Source organism: Hypomesus nipponensis, chromosome 6 (genome assembly GCF_054491055.1).
Source record: "Hypomesus nipponensis isolate SF chromosome 6, ASM5449105v1, whole genome shotgun sequence".
NCBI lineage: Eukaryota > Metazoa > Chordata > Actinopteri > Osmeriformes > Osmeridae > Hypomesus > Hypomesus nipponensis.
The window spans coordinates 2750161-2765493 of record NC_140366.1 but is presented as its reverse complement, the minus strand read 5'-3'; the positions used below and the strand labels follow the sequence as shown (position 1 = coordinate 2765493).

General features: G+C 41.6%; 1 protein-coding gene across 7 annotated transcripts in view; it reads right to left on the bottom strand.

The window, feature by feature from the left end:
- Positions 1–667: 667 nt before the first annotated feature.
- ppp2r5a (protein phosphatase 2, regulatory subunit B', alpha isoform) overlaps positions 668–15333 on the bottom strand; it is an 89136-nt gene continuing 74470 nt past the window's right edge. For 5 of the 7 annotated variants that reach the window (XM_084699618.1, XM_084699620.1, XM_084699617.1 and 2 more), the window contains 7 exons: positions 4580–4688; positions 4255–4308; positions 4023–4073; positions 3640–3759; positions 3354–3481; positions 2193–2294; positions 668–1991 (listed from right to left, as the gene is read on the bottom strand). In XM_084699618.1, the coding sequence (XP_084555744.1) occupies positions 1751–1991; positions 2193–2294; positions 3354–3481; positions 3640–3759; positions 4023–4073; positions 4255–4308; positions 4580–4688 (805 nt within the window). In that variant the 3' untranslated portion in view covers positions 668–1750. Of the gene's footprint in view, positions 1992–2192; positions 2295–3349; positions 3482–3639; positions 3760–4022; positions 4074–4254; positions 4309–4579; positions 4689–15333 lie in introns of all 7 variants that reach the window. The other 2 variants (XR_014758435.1, XM_084699622.1) reach the window with 2 other exon arrangements.

The following is a 15333-nucleotide window of genomic DNA, read 5'->3' as shown; positions in this document are numbered from 1 at the left end:
GTGGTGTTTGTCCTCGGCGTTCCCCCCACACCTCAGGATTTCTGTCGGGGCAGCTCCGAGGTTTTTCCGAGCAAGATCGGTCACTCTTAACACACCTCACACCACGGGAAAAACCTATAAAATAATCTGTAGATAATCGGGACATTATCTAGGATTCTCGGAAGGGGAAATCGTCCCAAAATCAGACGGATTATTTTGTGGTGTGTACTCAGCAATTCTGAGTATTAGTAATTAGTAATGCTGAGTATTAGTAATGTTGAGTCAGCATTACTAATGCTGGGGACACACTATACGATTTTTAAAATCTTATAAGATTTTCAAACTGTGAGAGACCACAAACATGAGGACAATAAAATCCTAGATGTAGCCGTTTTGCTCTTACAGTGGGTGGTCACTCTTGACACACCTCACACCAAGGGAACATCTGATAAAATCTGCGTAACCATCAAGATAATCGGGACATGTTACCTAGGATTGTCGGAAGGGCCGAAATAGGCCCGATTATCCTGTGGTGTGTCCCCAGCATTAGTTTCCCAACCTGTCATTCTTTACAAACGAATCTAGTAGTAGAAAGTAGATTAAGTCACTATTTGTAGACTTTGGCGCCACATTGTGGGTACAACCATCCACTGCTACTCAACACAAAATCAAACGGTACTACTGTACATTGAGTAGAAACTTAAGGTAGACTTTATTTTGATGGTGTTCAAAACCTATATAAGGTCTATCATTACAAAACAGGTTCCCCACACAGTTGTATGTCACAGAGATTGGAATGGTACACTCTGACAGAAAAGGCATCAGAAAGAGTGGGACCTACAATAGAGAACAGACACGATAAAGCAGACAACCCCCTCATACATACTGTACACATGCACACGCACACACACTAACTCCATCCAGCCATGTTTTATCTGCAAAACCAGACAATCTGTCACCACCTAGTTTAAAAACCAAGATCTTTGCCTAACAATACTCTGGAAAAAAATATATGGCTCATTTTTACTCATATTTTTTATCAATTATATATTCAGACTGAAAAAATATGTAATTAAATCTGTGCCCATTCTGTTGTTCATTTGTCTAAAGTCTAATGTCATTTCAATACTTACTGTAAATAGTCTTCTGGCTGCAGGTCTGCAGGTGTCACAACAGCTAGAACATTAAGCTTCATGTATTCAGATAGAAATATCAAACATCCGAACAACACAAGATCTCATGATAGTGACATTCACAAAGGTCTCATTTGGGAAATATGAACACCCTGGGCTCTCTAGCCACCCCCTCTCCCCCATCTCAAAGTTTGCACCCCTGTGTGTTGGCAGCAGTGAGGAAAGCACATACAAAATAGACAACATCTTCAAATAGACATTGAGCTTCTCTAAGTGCAGCACAATCAGAAACGTTATTTTCAAGTTATTATCCCCCCCTGCAACTCCCGTATTTTTATACAATGAATATCACAAAAAAATTCTCAGTTAGGAAACTAAATGTGAAAGGATAAATCTTTGATCAGACAAAAAATGTTTACCAATATACTGTGGCCACACCGTAACATCCAAAAATAGTCTTAAGTTGAAATATATGTTTCCTGCCATAGAATTGCTGGCATTGAAGTAGATTTATATAGATTTAACATACTGATGAGGTTTCTCTTTTTTTCTCTTTTTGCTATTATCTCTCCTCCATCTCCCGCTCTCCCCTTCCTGACAGTCTCAAACCATTAAGGAGTAGAAAATGCAGTCCTGTGTCATTTGGCCTCTGTGATGCTCTCCTTGGTCTCCATGGCGACGGCGAGGCCCTCCAGCTCTGCAGCGATGGTGGCCGTGGTGCTCTTCTCTTGGTCGTCACCGTGATTGTTGTTGTTGCTGTTGTTGTTGTGGGCGTTGAGGAGGCTGTGGCTGTTGTTTTGGACCAACACAGAGTTGCTGAGCCGCAGCTCATCCAGCTTCTTCCACAACTCCTCCCTCTCCTGCTCCTTCTTCTTCTCCCTGGAGGTCAGAGAGGCCATCTTGTTTGAACTAGTTTGCGTGATGAAGATTCTAACTGTACACACAGGTATTACTTAAACTTTGTTTTGCCAAGTAAGCACCTCATAAGTGCTCCTTCTGAATTTAGCCCATTTGGACAGACAGCCACAGAGGTGTGGAAGCACAGTGACACCAGCTGCAGCTAGGGGGCAGCTCACTCACCGTTGCCTGTCTGATTTGTAGGAGGCCGTCAGCTCGTCAAACAGTGTGCTGTTCATCTCCATCAAGGTCTTCAGCACGTTGTACACCAGGGCTACAATCGTCCTGGAGGAATAGACACATATACACGGGCATTATGACCCTGTCCATGCACACAGAGTGAACAGCATCAACAGCTTTCAGAGGACAGTGAACATGATGTTGCAGATATCTCTGGTTGGCACAACCTATATTCTCTCTCATATATTTTTTTGTTTACTCATTATTTCACCCCCCTTAAAAAATAACTAATTTTTGCACTACATAGACAATGTCAGTGGAGGGAGTCAGGTGGCTGAGCGGTTAGGGATTCGGGCTATTAATCTAAAGGTTGCCAGTTTGATTCCCGGCCGAGCCAAAGGACATTGTGTCCTTGGGCAAGGCACTTCACCCTACTTGCCTCGGGGGAATGTCCCTGTACATACTGTAAGTAGCTCTGGATAAAAGCATCTGCCAAATGACTACATGTAAGTCCCGTACCGATTGCGTATTTGCTCGAACATTCTGTTTGACAGTTCAGGCCTAATTTACGTTTTTGTGGAGAAGTTAGGAATTTCCCCAGAAATTGTACCCTCTCTAGGAATATGGTCTCAACTTGAGTCTAACTTCTGCTTTGCACAGCTTAAGGGCACATTCATCAGATAAATATTCTTGTGATTCCTGCAACTGTGTCCCTTCCCAGCACTTTGTCTTTAAGATACTATTGTTCCACTGTCAAGATAATGCACCCATGAATAGATGAAGTTGGACTTAAATATGTTGATCTTTCTGCTGCACTGTACTAGACACTACTGTAATCAAAATGTTATTGTTACAGTATAGTTGAGGAATTGAGATAGTGTTATGGCACTGTAATATTATTTTTGTTTGCCGCACCTTTTAGCTGACATGTGGTTAGTTTGCGTTGTAGCTTGAAAATACGGTCCATTTTTTGACTCTGACCACTGAAATACTGTAGAACTATGCTCTTTGGATGAAACAGTCAGCACAGATGTTTCTAAACTCCTGCACAGTAGGGTTTTGGTATGTGGCACTGAAGTGATGAACCAGTTAGGGGAGGTGAGAATCAGCTGTCGTGACATGGTGTCAGAGGGTGATGAGGTGAAAGCTGAATGCCATACATACGGATTCCAGTGTTCTTTGGAGATTCTGTAAAGGCTGCCAAACATAGTTGGCAGAATCTTGTGGATGTTCTCCTCAATCAGACTGAGGATGTACTCATTATTCCAAAAGTAGAGAGCTCGTTCAGCTACCTGAAAGAAACACACATAGTTGCTGTCTCTCCAGATACAGCCCTTCTCCGTTCCTCAGGACAGGGATGCATGTTAGGTGGAACATCCACTTTGAGGCAAACACACTTTCAAAAGGAAAATGAGCTTAAGTTGTTGTGTGTGTGCACTTTCACATGTACCTGGAAGTGGGGATTGGCCACACACTTGGAGATCTGCTTGAATAGAGGTTCCTGGATCTTCTTAAACTGTGTGGGCTCAATTACATCCAAGATCTCTTCGATTTCACCCAGGTACATTACCTGGAGAGATGGAGACAACACACAGGACCATCAATACAAAGATCTGCTAGGTGGGACATGTCTAGTCATCGTTGGCATGGAAGAGGGGTTATTACAGACTGGTTTAGCATGGAAGAGAGGTTATTAGAGACTGGTTTAGCATGGGAGAGGGGTTATTAGAGACTGATTTAGCATGGGAGAGGGGTTATTAGAGACTTGTTTAGCATGGGAGAGGGGTTATTACAGACTGATTTAGCATGGGAGAGGGGCTATTACAGACATACCTCCTTCTGGCTACAGGTTTTGGGCCAAAACTTCAACAGCCCACGAATCACCTGCGAACACAAAAGGGAACCGTAAAAAAGGATAATTCGGTCTCTCATGTTTGAGTTTTACGATCAGAAGACTGAGCGAACTTAGTCTGTATGACCAGGATCCTTTTTTACAGCATGAAGTGCTTTCTGTATCCTCTCAAAGTGACCGTTCTACAGACAGCACATCACGCTCTAAGCTTACCGGCTCAGTGAGGGTAGGATCCTTCTCCAGAAACTGGACCACACAGTAGGCCAGCTAACAGGAACATGGGATAGAGAAAGGGCTTTATGTGAACAGAAGGTATGACACGAAACAAACTGTACATATCATATGGGGCCTGCAAGGGCTCTATTCACATCAGAATCAGAAAGGGTTTTACATACCAAACATGTTGATGTCACAGCCACTAGGTGGCTATACAATCCAAAACAAAATATGGACCCCAAGAAATGTACAAATCTCTATGAGTATTTAGATGGTTAGGCCCTGTCCTGCAGCGTTATCAGGTGAGCGCTGGGACAGTTACCTGGGCATGGAACAGGGCCAGTCCTTTAGCAGTGTGCATGGGGATGAGCACCTTCATCAGGAACTGCTTGTGCTCTGCCTTCAGCGGCAGCGCAAATCCGTTGATGATGCTGCGGACAGAAGCAGAAGTGAACTCAACGCCATGACCGGGGGACAACAGCAACACCCTGGAGAGGAGACTCGTAGGACAGGACGGTGCTCAGTGGGGGAGGAGCAGAGCGTCGGGTTCGAGCCATGAGGGGTATAAAAAAATATGTTAATAGTTTAATTGTTCCTGGTGAATGGGTTGAGTCACCGAATCAACGGACCCTTTGTGGATACATGTGGTGTCCACATTCTTTCTGTCTCTAAGCGTCCCAGTCCTTTAATACATCTGTGTATGTTTATTGACATTTCAACAAAATTGTAGTAGCTAGCGCCATCCTAGCCTTCACCACCCCTTTGTCACTTTACACTAAAGCAGACAATACAAACAAGTACCCCAGGAGTTTAGAGGAGAGAGTCGATTATCCCCTTTCCACAGCCCGAAATCCAAGAGTCAAACAGTGTGGTATGCCCCATTCTCAGGTGAATATCTTAAAGATCAACAAACTAAATCATCAACATACTTTCGTCTGTTTCAACCTACTGTTGCTATTGTCCTCTCTCTGAAGCCCTACACTAGCTAGCTATTAGATGTGAGATTACGCTCGCAAAACTGGATGTATGTATTGTTACTATTTACTTGTACGATTAGGCCTACTTCTAATATTCTCTTAATAGTAGCTAGCATTTAGAGATACTATTCCCAACTAACAAAACAAATCGCGGTAAAGTTAAAGGCCATGTTGCAGGGTAAATTTTCCAACGAATTAGCGCAATTTGCTTGTTGGTAATAAACATTTAAACCATACCTGTCAACACTCCCGTTTTCCCCGGAAGTCTCCCGTATTTCACATCCATCGCCCGCCCCCCTCCCGTTTTGTCATTTCTCGCGTGAAACTCCCGTAATTTGTAGTGGTGCTACGGCAAAAAAAACTAAATATAGCTGCAAATTAACAGTAGGCTACACAGTAGCGGACTGGCCATCGGGAGCACAGGGAGAATTTCCGAAGGGCCAAAGCACTTCTGGGCCTGAGGGAAGAATTATGTACTAACAAAAATTTCGAAGAAGATTGAGCAACACGGTTGGCCAGCAACACGGTTGGCCGGCCCCCCTTTCCCCCAGGACGGTTGGTCTATTCCAAGTGACAATGACAGATCGAAAGCTAGCTAGTAGAGACAATATAAAAATGGAAAACCAGGCCAAGAAACGTAAACGTAAATATAACTGCAAGCAGTAATGGCGGATTCCTCCAAACACTGCAAACCATTGAACAATGTTTATTCTTGACAAATTGTAACTGTATAGAAGAATGTATGCTGCAGAATTACCAATGGCATACCAAATCTGAAATGCAATACCATCAAGATCCACAAGGGCCTTTATTTCAAGCCAGGAAGTGAAGGAAGGGGGCTTGGTGAGCTTATCCATTCCAGAAAGCCTTGTATCTTTATGCATTAAGGCGTGGCCTGTAGCGCCACCTATGGGTAATGGTGGGCCATTTGTGGTGTGGTTGTTACTCTTGGCCTATACTATTAATGTTTCAGGATTTTAAAAACTTTTTACCACTGCATATAAAATCGAAAATGCAATACCAACAGGATCCACATGGGCTTTGGGTAAAGTGTGGTAGTTACTCTTGGCCTGTACTGTCAATGTGTCAGGATTTGGAGACCTTTTTACTATTGCATACAAAGTAGGAAATGCAATGACACCAAGGTCCTCAAGGGCCTATGCTGATATTCAAGGAATGAGTGGGGGCTTGGTCAGCCCACACAGTCCTGATATGTTGCGTGTGTGTCTTGCCAAGCCCGCGCGTGTCAAGGGAAGAATGAGTGTCTGAGAATTTGGAGCATGCGCGGGGAGGAGCAGGGGACACATTTCATTGTAAATTTCCCTAGAAATTAGCCAAGCATGCATGTTTCAAAGATTCACCAAAAATCGACCTTTCATCTTAGAGTCAACTTTTTCTCAGATTTGTGTACTAAACATTCTCAAGAGTCTTCATATGAACTTGTTTGACTGGCTTACGTGTAAAGCATTGCGAACCATTGAAAAATGTATATTCTTGACAAATTGTAACTGTATAGAAAAATCAATGCTGCAGAATTTCCAATGGGATACCAAATCTGAAATGCAATAACATCAAGATCCACAAGGGCCTTTATTTCAAGCCAAGAAGTGAAGTGCTTTAATCTTCACAAGAAGTGAAGTGCTTTGTGCTTTAAGGCGTGGCCTGTAGCGACACCTATTGGTAATGGTGGGCCATTTGTGGTGTGGTAGTTACTCTTGGCCTATACTATCAATGTTTCAGGATGTTTTTAACTTTTTACCATTGCATACAAAATCGGAAAAATATACCAACAATATCCACATGGGCTTTTGTTAAAGTGTTGTTGTTACTGTTGGCCTTTACTATCAATGTTTCAGGATTTGGAGAACTTTTTACCATGGCAAACAAAATCTGAAATGCAATACCATCAAGATCCACAAGGCCTTTGCAAAAGACCAAGGAATGAGTGGGGGCTTGGTAAGCCCACACTCTCCTGAAATGTTGCGTGTGCGTCTTGCCAAGCCCGCGCGTGTGTCAAGGGAAGACCTATGGGTAATAGTGGGTCATTTGTGGTGTGGTAGTTACTCTTGGTCTATACTATCAATGTTTCAGGATTTTTATAACCTTTTACCATTGTATACAAAATCGGAAAAGCAATACCAACAAGATCCACATGGGCTTTTTGTTAAACTGTTTCTTTGCCTATACTATCTATGTTTCAGGATTTTGAGACCTTTTTACCATTGCATACAAAATCGAAAATGCAATACCATCAAGATCCACATGGGCCTTTTTTCAAGCCAATACGTGAAGGGAGGGGGCTTGGTGAACCTATCCATTCCAGAAAGCCTTGTATCTTTGTGCTTTTGGGCGTGGCCTATAGCGCCACCTATGGGTAATGGTGGGCCATTTGAGGTGTGGTATTTACTCTTGGTCTATACTATCAATGTTTCAGGATTTGAGACCTTTTTACCATTGCATACAAAATCGGAAATGCAATACCATCAAGAGCCACATGGGCCTTTGCTAAAGACCAAGGAATGAGTGGGGGCTTGGTCAGCCCACACTCTCCTGAAATGTTGCGTGTGCGTCTTGGCCGCGCGTGTGTCAAGGGAAGGCTGAGTGTGTGTGAGATTTTGGAGCACGCGCGGGGAGGAGCAGGGGAGACATTCATTGGAAATTTGCCTAGAAATTAGCCAAGCAAGCATGTTTCAAATATTCACCAAAAATCGACCTTTCATCTTACAGTCAACTTTTTCACAGATTTGTGTTATGAACATTCTCAAGAGTCTTCATATGAACTTGTGATTGAATCAGAGTATCAGTTTTTGACTGGCTGATGTGCAAAGCATTATTTTAGCGTTAGCGATAAGTTCAATTTGATTTATATCAATCATTTTTAGATATATGATTTTGCCTTTGCACATGGTGATATGTTGTAGTGTCTTCCTCCGATCTACCAAGTTTAGTGTTGATATCTCAAAGATTTGCTGAGACATGACTTCACATCCTGTTTGGCGGCTTTTCTGATGAATTTGATTGGCTGTACCGGACAGACGGTTATGAGGATCAAAATTCCTTTGATAACTTTTGTGAGGCTTGGTTTGAAGATCATCTCTGGTGATTTTGAAGAATATATGACAAAAATTGTAGGAGGAGTAGGCTTTCAAAGGTTTTTGATAAAACCGGAAATGGCGGGAAATCTATATAACCGGAAATTAACGCCATGGTGTGCGTTGAACTCGGCTTGATCCAGGGAATCCAATGGTACCTCATTTTTGAAAATGAGTCATACGGTTCAAAAGTTGCGTGTGTAAACACAAGTCCAACTTTGACCCATTGGTGGCGCTAGAGTGGTCTAATGGGAGACATGAAACTTGGTGTAGGTATAGAAGAAACTGTCCTTAATGAGTGTGCCAAATTTCACAAAAAGTTGTCGATGGGGTCTAGGGGCTGCCATTGACTCCCATGGTACAAGAATTACAAATAATAAAACCACCAATAACAATAGGTTTCCTCCTTACGGAGGAATCCTAATTACCTTCACGAGACAATGTTTTACCAATTGAAAAGGCGGCTATGCTTGTTTGTTTTACATAAAGCTCCAAAAACAGATTTTTCGCTCAAATCTGCCCCCCAAAAATGTGCTCGCGGCGCGCGAGCATTAAGCGTGAAAGTCCCTATAACTAGCATCACATCAGGCACAGAAGTTGCATGCATTAGCAGGGCGCTCGCTGTGGTGGTGTATTCGGGACTGGTTCTCCCCCCCGCCCCCCATTTATTAGGATTCCTCCGTAAGGAGGAAACCTATTGTTATTGGTGGTTTTATTATTAGGATTCCTCCGTAAGGAGGAAACCTATTGTTATTGGTGGTTTTATTATTAGGATTCCTCCGTAAGGAGGAAACCTATTGTTATTGGTGGTTTTATTATTTGTAATTCTTGTACCATGGGAGTCAATGGCAGCCCCTAGACCCCATCGACAACTTTTTGTGAAATTTGGCACACTCATTAAGGACAGTTTCTTCTATACCTACACCAAGTTTCATGTCTCCCATTAGACCACTCTAGCGCCACCAATGGGTCAAAGTTGGACTTGTGTTTACACACGCAACTTTTGAACCGTATGACTCATTTTCAAAAATGAGGTACCATTGGATTCCCTGGATCAAGCCGAGTTCAACGCACACCATGGCGTTAATTTCCGGTTATATAGATTTCCCGCCATTTCCGGTTTTATCAAAAACCTTTGAAAGCCTACTCCTCCTACAATTTTTTTCATATCTTCTTCAAAATCACCAGAGATGATCTTCAGACCAAGCCTCACAAAAGTTATCAAAGGAATTTTGATCCTCATAACCGTCTGTCCGGTACAGCCAATCAAATTCATCAGAAAAGCCGCCAAACAGGATGTGAAGTCATGTCTCAGCAAATCTTTGAGATATCAACACTAAACTTGGTAGATCGGAGGAAAACACTACAACATGTTACCATGTGCAAAGGCAAATTCATATCTCTAAAAATGATTGATATAAAGCAAATTGAACTTATCGCTAACGCTAAAATAATGCTTTACACATCAGCCAGTCAAAAACTGATACTCTGATTCAATCACAAGTTCATATGAAGACTCTTGAGAATGTTCATAACACAAATCTGTGAAAAAGTTGACTGTAAGATGAAAGGTCGATTTTTGGTGAATATTTGAAACATGCTTGCTTGGCTAATTTCTAGGCAAATTTCCAATGAATGTCTCCCCTGCTCCTCCCCGCGCGTGCTCCAAAATCTCACACTCACTCAGCCTTCCCTTGACACACCAAGACGCACACGCAACATTTCAGGAGAGTGTGGGCTGACCAAGCCCCCACTCATTCCTTGGTCTTTAGCAAAGGCCCATGTGGCTCTTGATGGTATTGCATTTCCGATTTTGTATGCAATGGTAAAAAGGTCTAAAATCCTGAAACATTGATAGTGTAGGCCGAGAAACACTTTAACAAAAGCCCATGTGGATCTTGTTGGTATTGCATTTCCGATTTTGTATGCAATGGTAAAAAGTTATACAAATTCTGAAACATTGATAGTATAGACCAAGAGTAACTACCACACCACAAATGGCCCACCATTACCCATAGGTGGCGCTACAGGCCACGCCCAAAAGCACAAAGATACAAGGCTTTCTGGAATGGATAGGCTCACCAAGCCCCCTCCCTTCACTTATTGGCTTGAAAAAAAGGCCCATGTGGATCTTGATGGTATTGCATTTCCGATTTTGTATGCAATGGTAAAAAGGTCTCAAAATCCTGAAACATAGATAGTATAGGCAAAGAAACACTTGAACAAAAAGCCCATGTGGATCTTGTTGGTATTGCTTTTCCGATTTTGTATACAATGGTAAAAAGTTATAAAAATCCTGAAACATTGATAGTATAGACCAAGAGTAACTACCACACCACAAATGGCCCACTATTACCCATAGGTCTTCCCTTGACACACGCGCGGGCTTGGCAAGACGCACACGCAACATTTCAGGAGAGTGTGGGCTTACCAAGCCCCCACTCATTCCTTGGTCTTTTGCAAAGGCCTGGTGGATCTTGTTGGTATTGCATTTCAGATTTTGTTTGCCATGGTAAAAAGTTCCCCAAATCCTGAAACATTGATAGTAAAGGCCAACAGTAACAACAACACTTTAACAAAAGCCCATGTGGATCTTGTTGGTATTGCATTTCCGATTTTGTATGCAATGGTAAAAAGTTAAAAACATCCTGAAACATTGATAGTATAGGCCAAGAGTAACTACCACACCACAAATGGCCCACCATTACCAATAGGTGTCGCTACAGGCCACGCCCTAAAGCACAAAGCACTTCACTTCTTGTGAAGATTAAAGCACTTCACTTCTTGGCTTGAAATAAAGGCCCTTGTGGATCTTGATGTTATTGCATTTCAGATTTGGTATCCCATTGGAAATTCTGCAGCATTGATTTTTCTATACAGTTACAATTTGTCAAGAAAATACATTTTTCAATGGTTCGCAATGCTTTACACGTAAGCCAGTCAAACAAGTTCATATGAAGACTCTTGAGAATGTTTAGTACACAAATCTGAGAAAAAGTTGACTCTAAGATGAAAGGTCGATTTTTGGTGAATCTTTGAAACATGCATGCTTGGCTAATTTCTAGGGAAATTTACAATGAAATGTGTCCCCTGCTCCTCCCCGCGCATGCTCCAAAATCTCACACACACTCAGCCTTCCCTTGACACACGCGCGGCCAAGACGCACACGCAACATTTCAGGAGAGTGTGGGCTGACCAAGCCCCCACTCATTCCTTGGTCTTTAGCAAAGGCCCATGTGGCTCTTGATGGTATTGCATTTCCGATTTTGTATGCAATGGTAAAAAGGTCTCAAATCCTGAAACATTGATAGTGTAGGCCGAGAAACACTTTAACAAAAGCCCATGTGGATCTTGTTGGTATTGCATTTCCGATTTTGTATGCAATGGTAAAAAGTTAAAAACATCCTGAAACATTGATAGTATAGGCCAAGAGTAACTACCACACCACAAATGGCCCACCATTACCAATAGGTGTCGCTACAGGCCACGCCCTAAAGCACAAAGCACTTCACTTCTTGTGAAGATTAAAGCGCTTCACTTCTTGGCTTGAAATAAAGGCCCTTGTGGATCTTGATGTTATTGCATTTCAGATTTGGTATCCCATTGGAAATTCTGCAGCATTGATTTTTCTATACAGTTACAATTTGTCAAGAATATACATTTTTCAATGGTTCGCAATGCTTTACACGTAAGCCAGTCAAACAAGTTCATATGAAGACTCTTGAGAATGTTTAGTACACAAATCTGAGAAAAAGTTGACTCTAAGATGAAAGGTCGATTTTTGGTGAATCTTTGAAACATGCATGCTTGGCTAATTTCTAGGGAAATTTACAATGAAATGTGTCCCCTGCTCCTCCCCGCGCATGCTCCAAATTCTCAGACACTCATTCTTCCCTTGACACGCGCGGGCTTGGCAAGACACACACGCAACATATCAGGACTGTGTGGGCTGACCAAGCCCCCACTCATTCCTTGAATATCAGCATAGGCCCTTGAGGACCTTGGTGTCATTGCATTTCCTACTTTGTATGCAATAGTAAAAAGGTCTCTAAATCCTGACACATTGACAGTACAGGCCAAGAGTAACTACCACACTTTACCCAAAGCCCATGTGGATCCTGTTGGTATTGCATTTCCGATTTTATATGCAATGGTAAAAAGTTTTTAAAATCCTGAAATATTAATAGTATAGGCCAAGAGTAACTACCACACCACAAATGGCCCACCATTACCCATAGGTGGCGCTACAGGCCACGCCTTAATGCATAAAGATATAAGGCTTTCTGGAATGGATAAGCTCACCAAGCCCCCTTCCTACACTTACTGGCTTGAAATAAAGGCCCTTGTGGATCTTGATGGTATTGCATTTCAGATTTGGTATGCAATTCTGCAGCATACATTTTTCTATACAGTTAAAATTAGTCAAGAATAAACATTTTTCAATGGTTCGCAGTGTTTGGAGGAATCCGCCAATACTGCTTGCAGTTATATTTATTATTATTTTTTCATTTTGGTACTGCAATGTTGACAGGAAATGAATGGGAGTCTATGGAGCTAGACGGCTAAATTTGTCTTTTTTGTCTGATTGTTGTTGAGAAATCTCAGATTTGATTGTAGTTTTTGCAAGTTCAACGTGGATTATAGGTCGAAATTTTCATGAACGAGTTTGTCCTTTCGATTTCTTACAGGGCCGGTCGTTGTTGCCCATAACACGCTTGCATTCTGGTAAGGAATGCTGATTATACGACGTCATTGACATTTTAAAAGGCTTTTTAGAACAAAAAAGCGATTTAAACAGCAGTGTGTATTTTCGTTGCCTTCCCTTTCGAAAGCCACATTCAAATTACTAGACAAACATTATATCCTGAGAAAAGTGGATTGAGGGACCTTTTTTTGATGAACATTCTAGAATTTTCATTCTCAAATTTGTCCCTTGAAAGCTTCCGGTTTCAGACGCGCGAATGACGTTTTGTAGTGATGGGAAGTTGGGATCATTTTACTGATACGGTTCTTTGAATCTCGCGAATATCATTCACGTCCTACTAAAACAACCGACGCGCGAAATGGAATGAGGAAACTGTTTCCTCTACTAAAAAATACAATGCGGGTCACGGGAAAAATGATCCAAAGACTCGTGAATGAACAAATAATTTCTGTTTACTTGGACGAGCCTATGCAACAGTCTCGATGCGCGGCCACGAGAAAATGAACAAATCGCTCTTTGAGAGGACTCGTTACTCCCGAGTCCTTGTAAGGATTCGTTCAAAATGAATGAATTGGTCACGTACGACACATCACTACTGTTTTGATGGAAGTCAGCTAGTTTAGAAGCATAAATGAGCAAGTTACAGTGGCAACATATATATTTTTTTTTAACAATGTCAATTATGCTGTGTTTGGCTGTTCGTCGAGATTTTGGTTGTTTTTTCTACGTTGTTTCGATTGCAATTTTGGTGAAAATACCGTTAAAACAGCGTTGGTTTTTCATTGTTGTTTCAATATTAAATAAGGGTGAAAAATGATGAGGTTACTGAAAAGAATTTGCGCAACAGGCAAGGGATCCACCTGAACAATAAATATACTGCAGTAGAGAACTCGGTTGTGGATCATCTGACACTGCATGCGTAGTACTAGGCTATAACTAACTCTCATATCCACCAGATTTTTAACCCCTCGACTGGTTCAGAAATGACAGGTGGGTGATGTAAAAACAGCAGATCATATTGAACATTCATCGATGCGTTTATTAATTACTACAATTTCACAGCAGTTATTCAACAAGTAACCAGCAGATATAGCCTACCCGCTGCACACCTCCCCGACCGTTGCATTTAGTATGCAGGCATAGCTGGTCTAGGTCTTTTTAAGCCGTCTCTGTCTTAATATGTAGGGTGATTTCAGGTAATGTGGGACACTCTTTGGTAGAGGCTCCAGTAAACTTACAAAATAACAGTTAACTCACCCCAGTGGTGTTTCTGTAAATCGTTTTAGGGCTTAGGAACATTTTCATGTTGGAATTAAATGGGAATACACAATATTTTAGAAGCTACACACTTTCAAACATAACATGAGCCCCTCTCTCACTCAGGCAGCATTTTCAGGTAATGTGGGACAGTCATCGTCTGTCAGCCTAGTCTGCTAATATAATAATAATTTGTTTATATACAACAATGCTAGGTGCAAGGGTGTGGCAAGATTCATTTAGTTGTGGGGTTTGACTTATACTATAGGCATAAAGTGTAACTGATGTAAACCTTAGGGATCTGCAGTCTATGTGCTAGCTAGCTAGTCCCGCTGCGTTAACATTTTGTTGGACTAGCGTTAGCGGTCACGCTTACAACTCTGAAAGCACTGGTTCGATGACAGTGTAAGTTGTTATTTAGTTGGTAACTTAAGTGCAGTATGATGCATTGGTATTAAACATCTGAGAACTGTCGAATTAAATTACTTTTATAGCATAAACACAGCATTACTTGATGTCCCACTTTACCTGAAAAATGCTGTCCCACATGTGGGACAGTCACATAAAATGTTTTTAAAAGCATTATTTTACACATTTTTGCGTGTGTTTCAATCAGTGGTTAAACCTCTTCAATATACTGCAATAGTACTCATTGTAACTTCATTTAAATTATTTTGCCAGCCTCATCATTGAGAAATATAATGTCATATGCCGCTGAACTTTGGATGCATTTTTTCTGTACAGACCTCTTGTCAAGCCAGATCACCCATACTCTGATGATATCAGACAAATAAAAACCACTGCATAGTGACTAGAAGTGTTGTATTTACGAGTCAAGATCAGCTCTGGTAATTGGATGTCGGTTTTGCACATATTAAATCATCAAAATGCATAACTGTCCCACTTTTCCTGATGTCCATATTACCTAAACTCACCCCACATTGTTGACTCCCATTAAAAAAATAGTTGTAGGCATCAGACTTTTATAGGCTCCAATAACCTCTCAACTGACAGTAAACGCACTCTACCAAATACTATTTGGTAG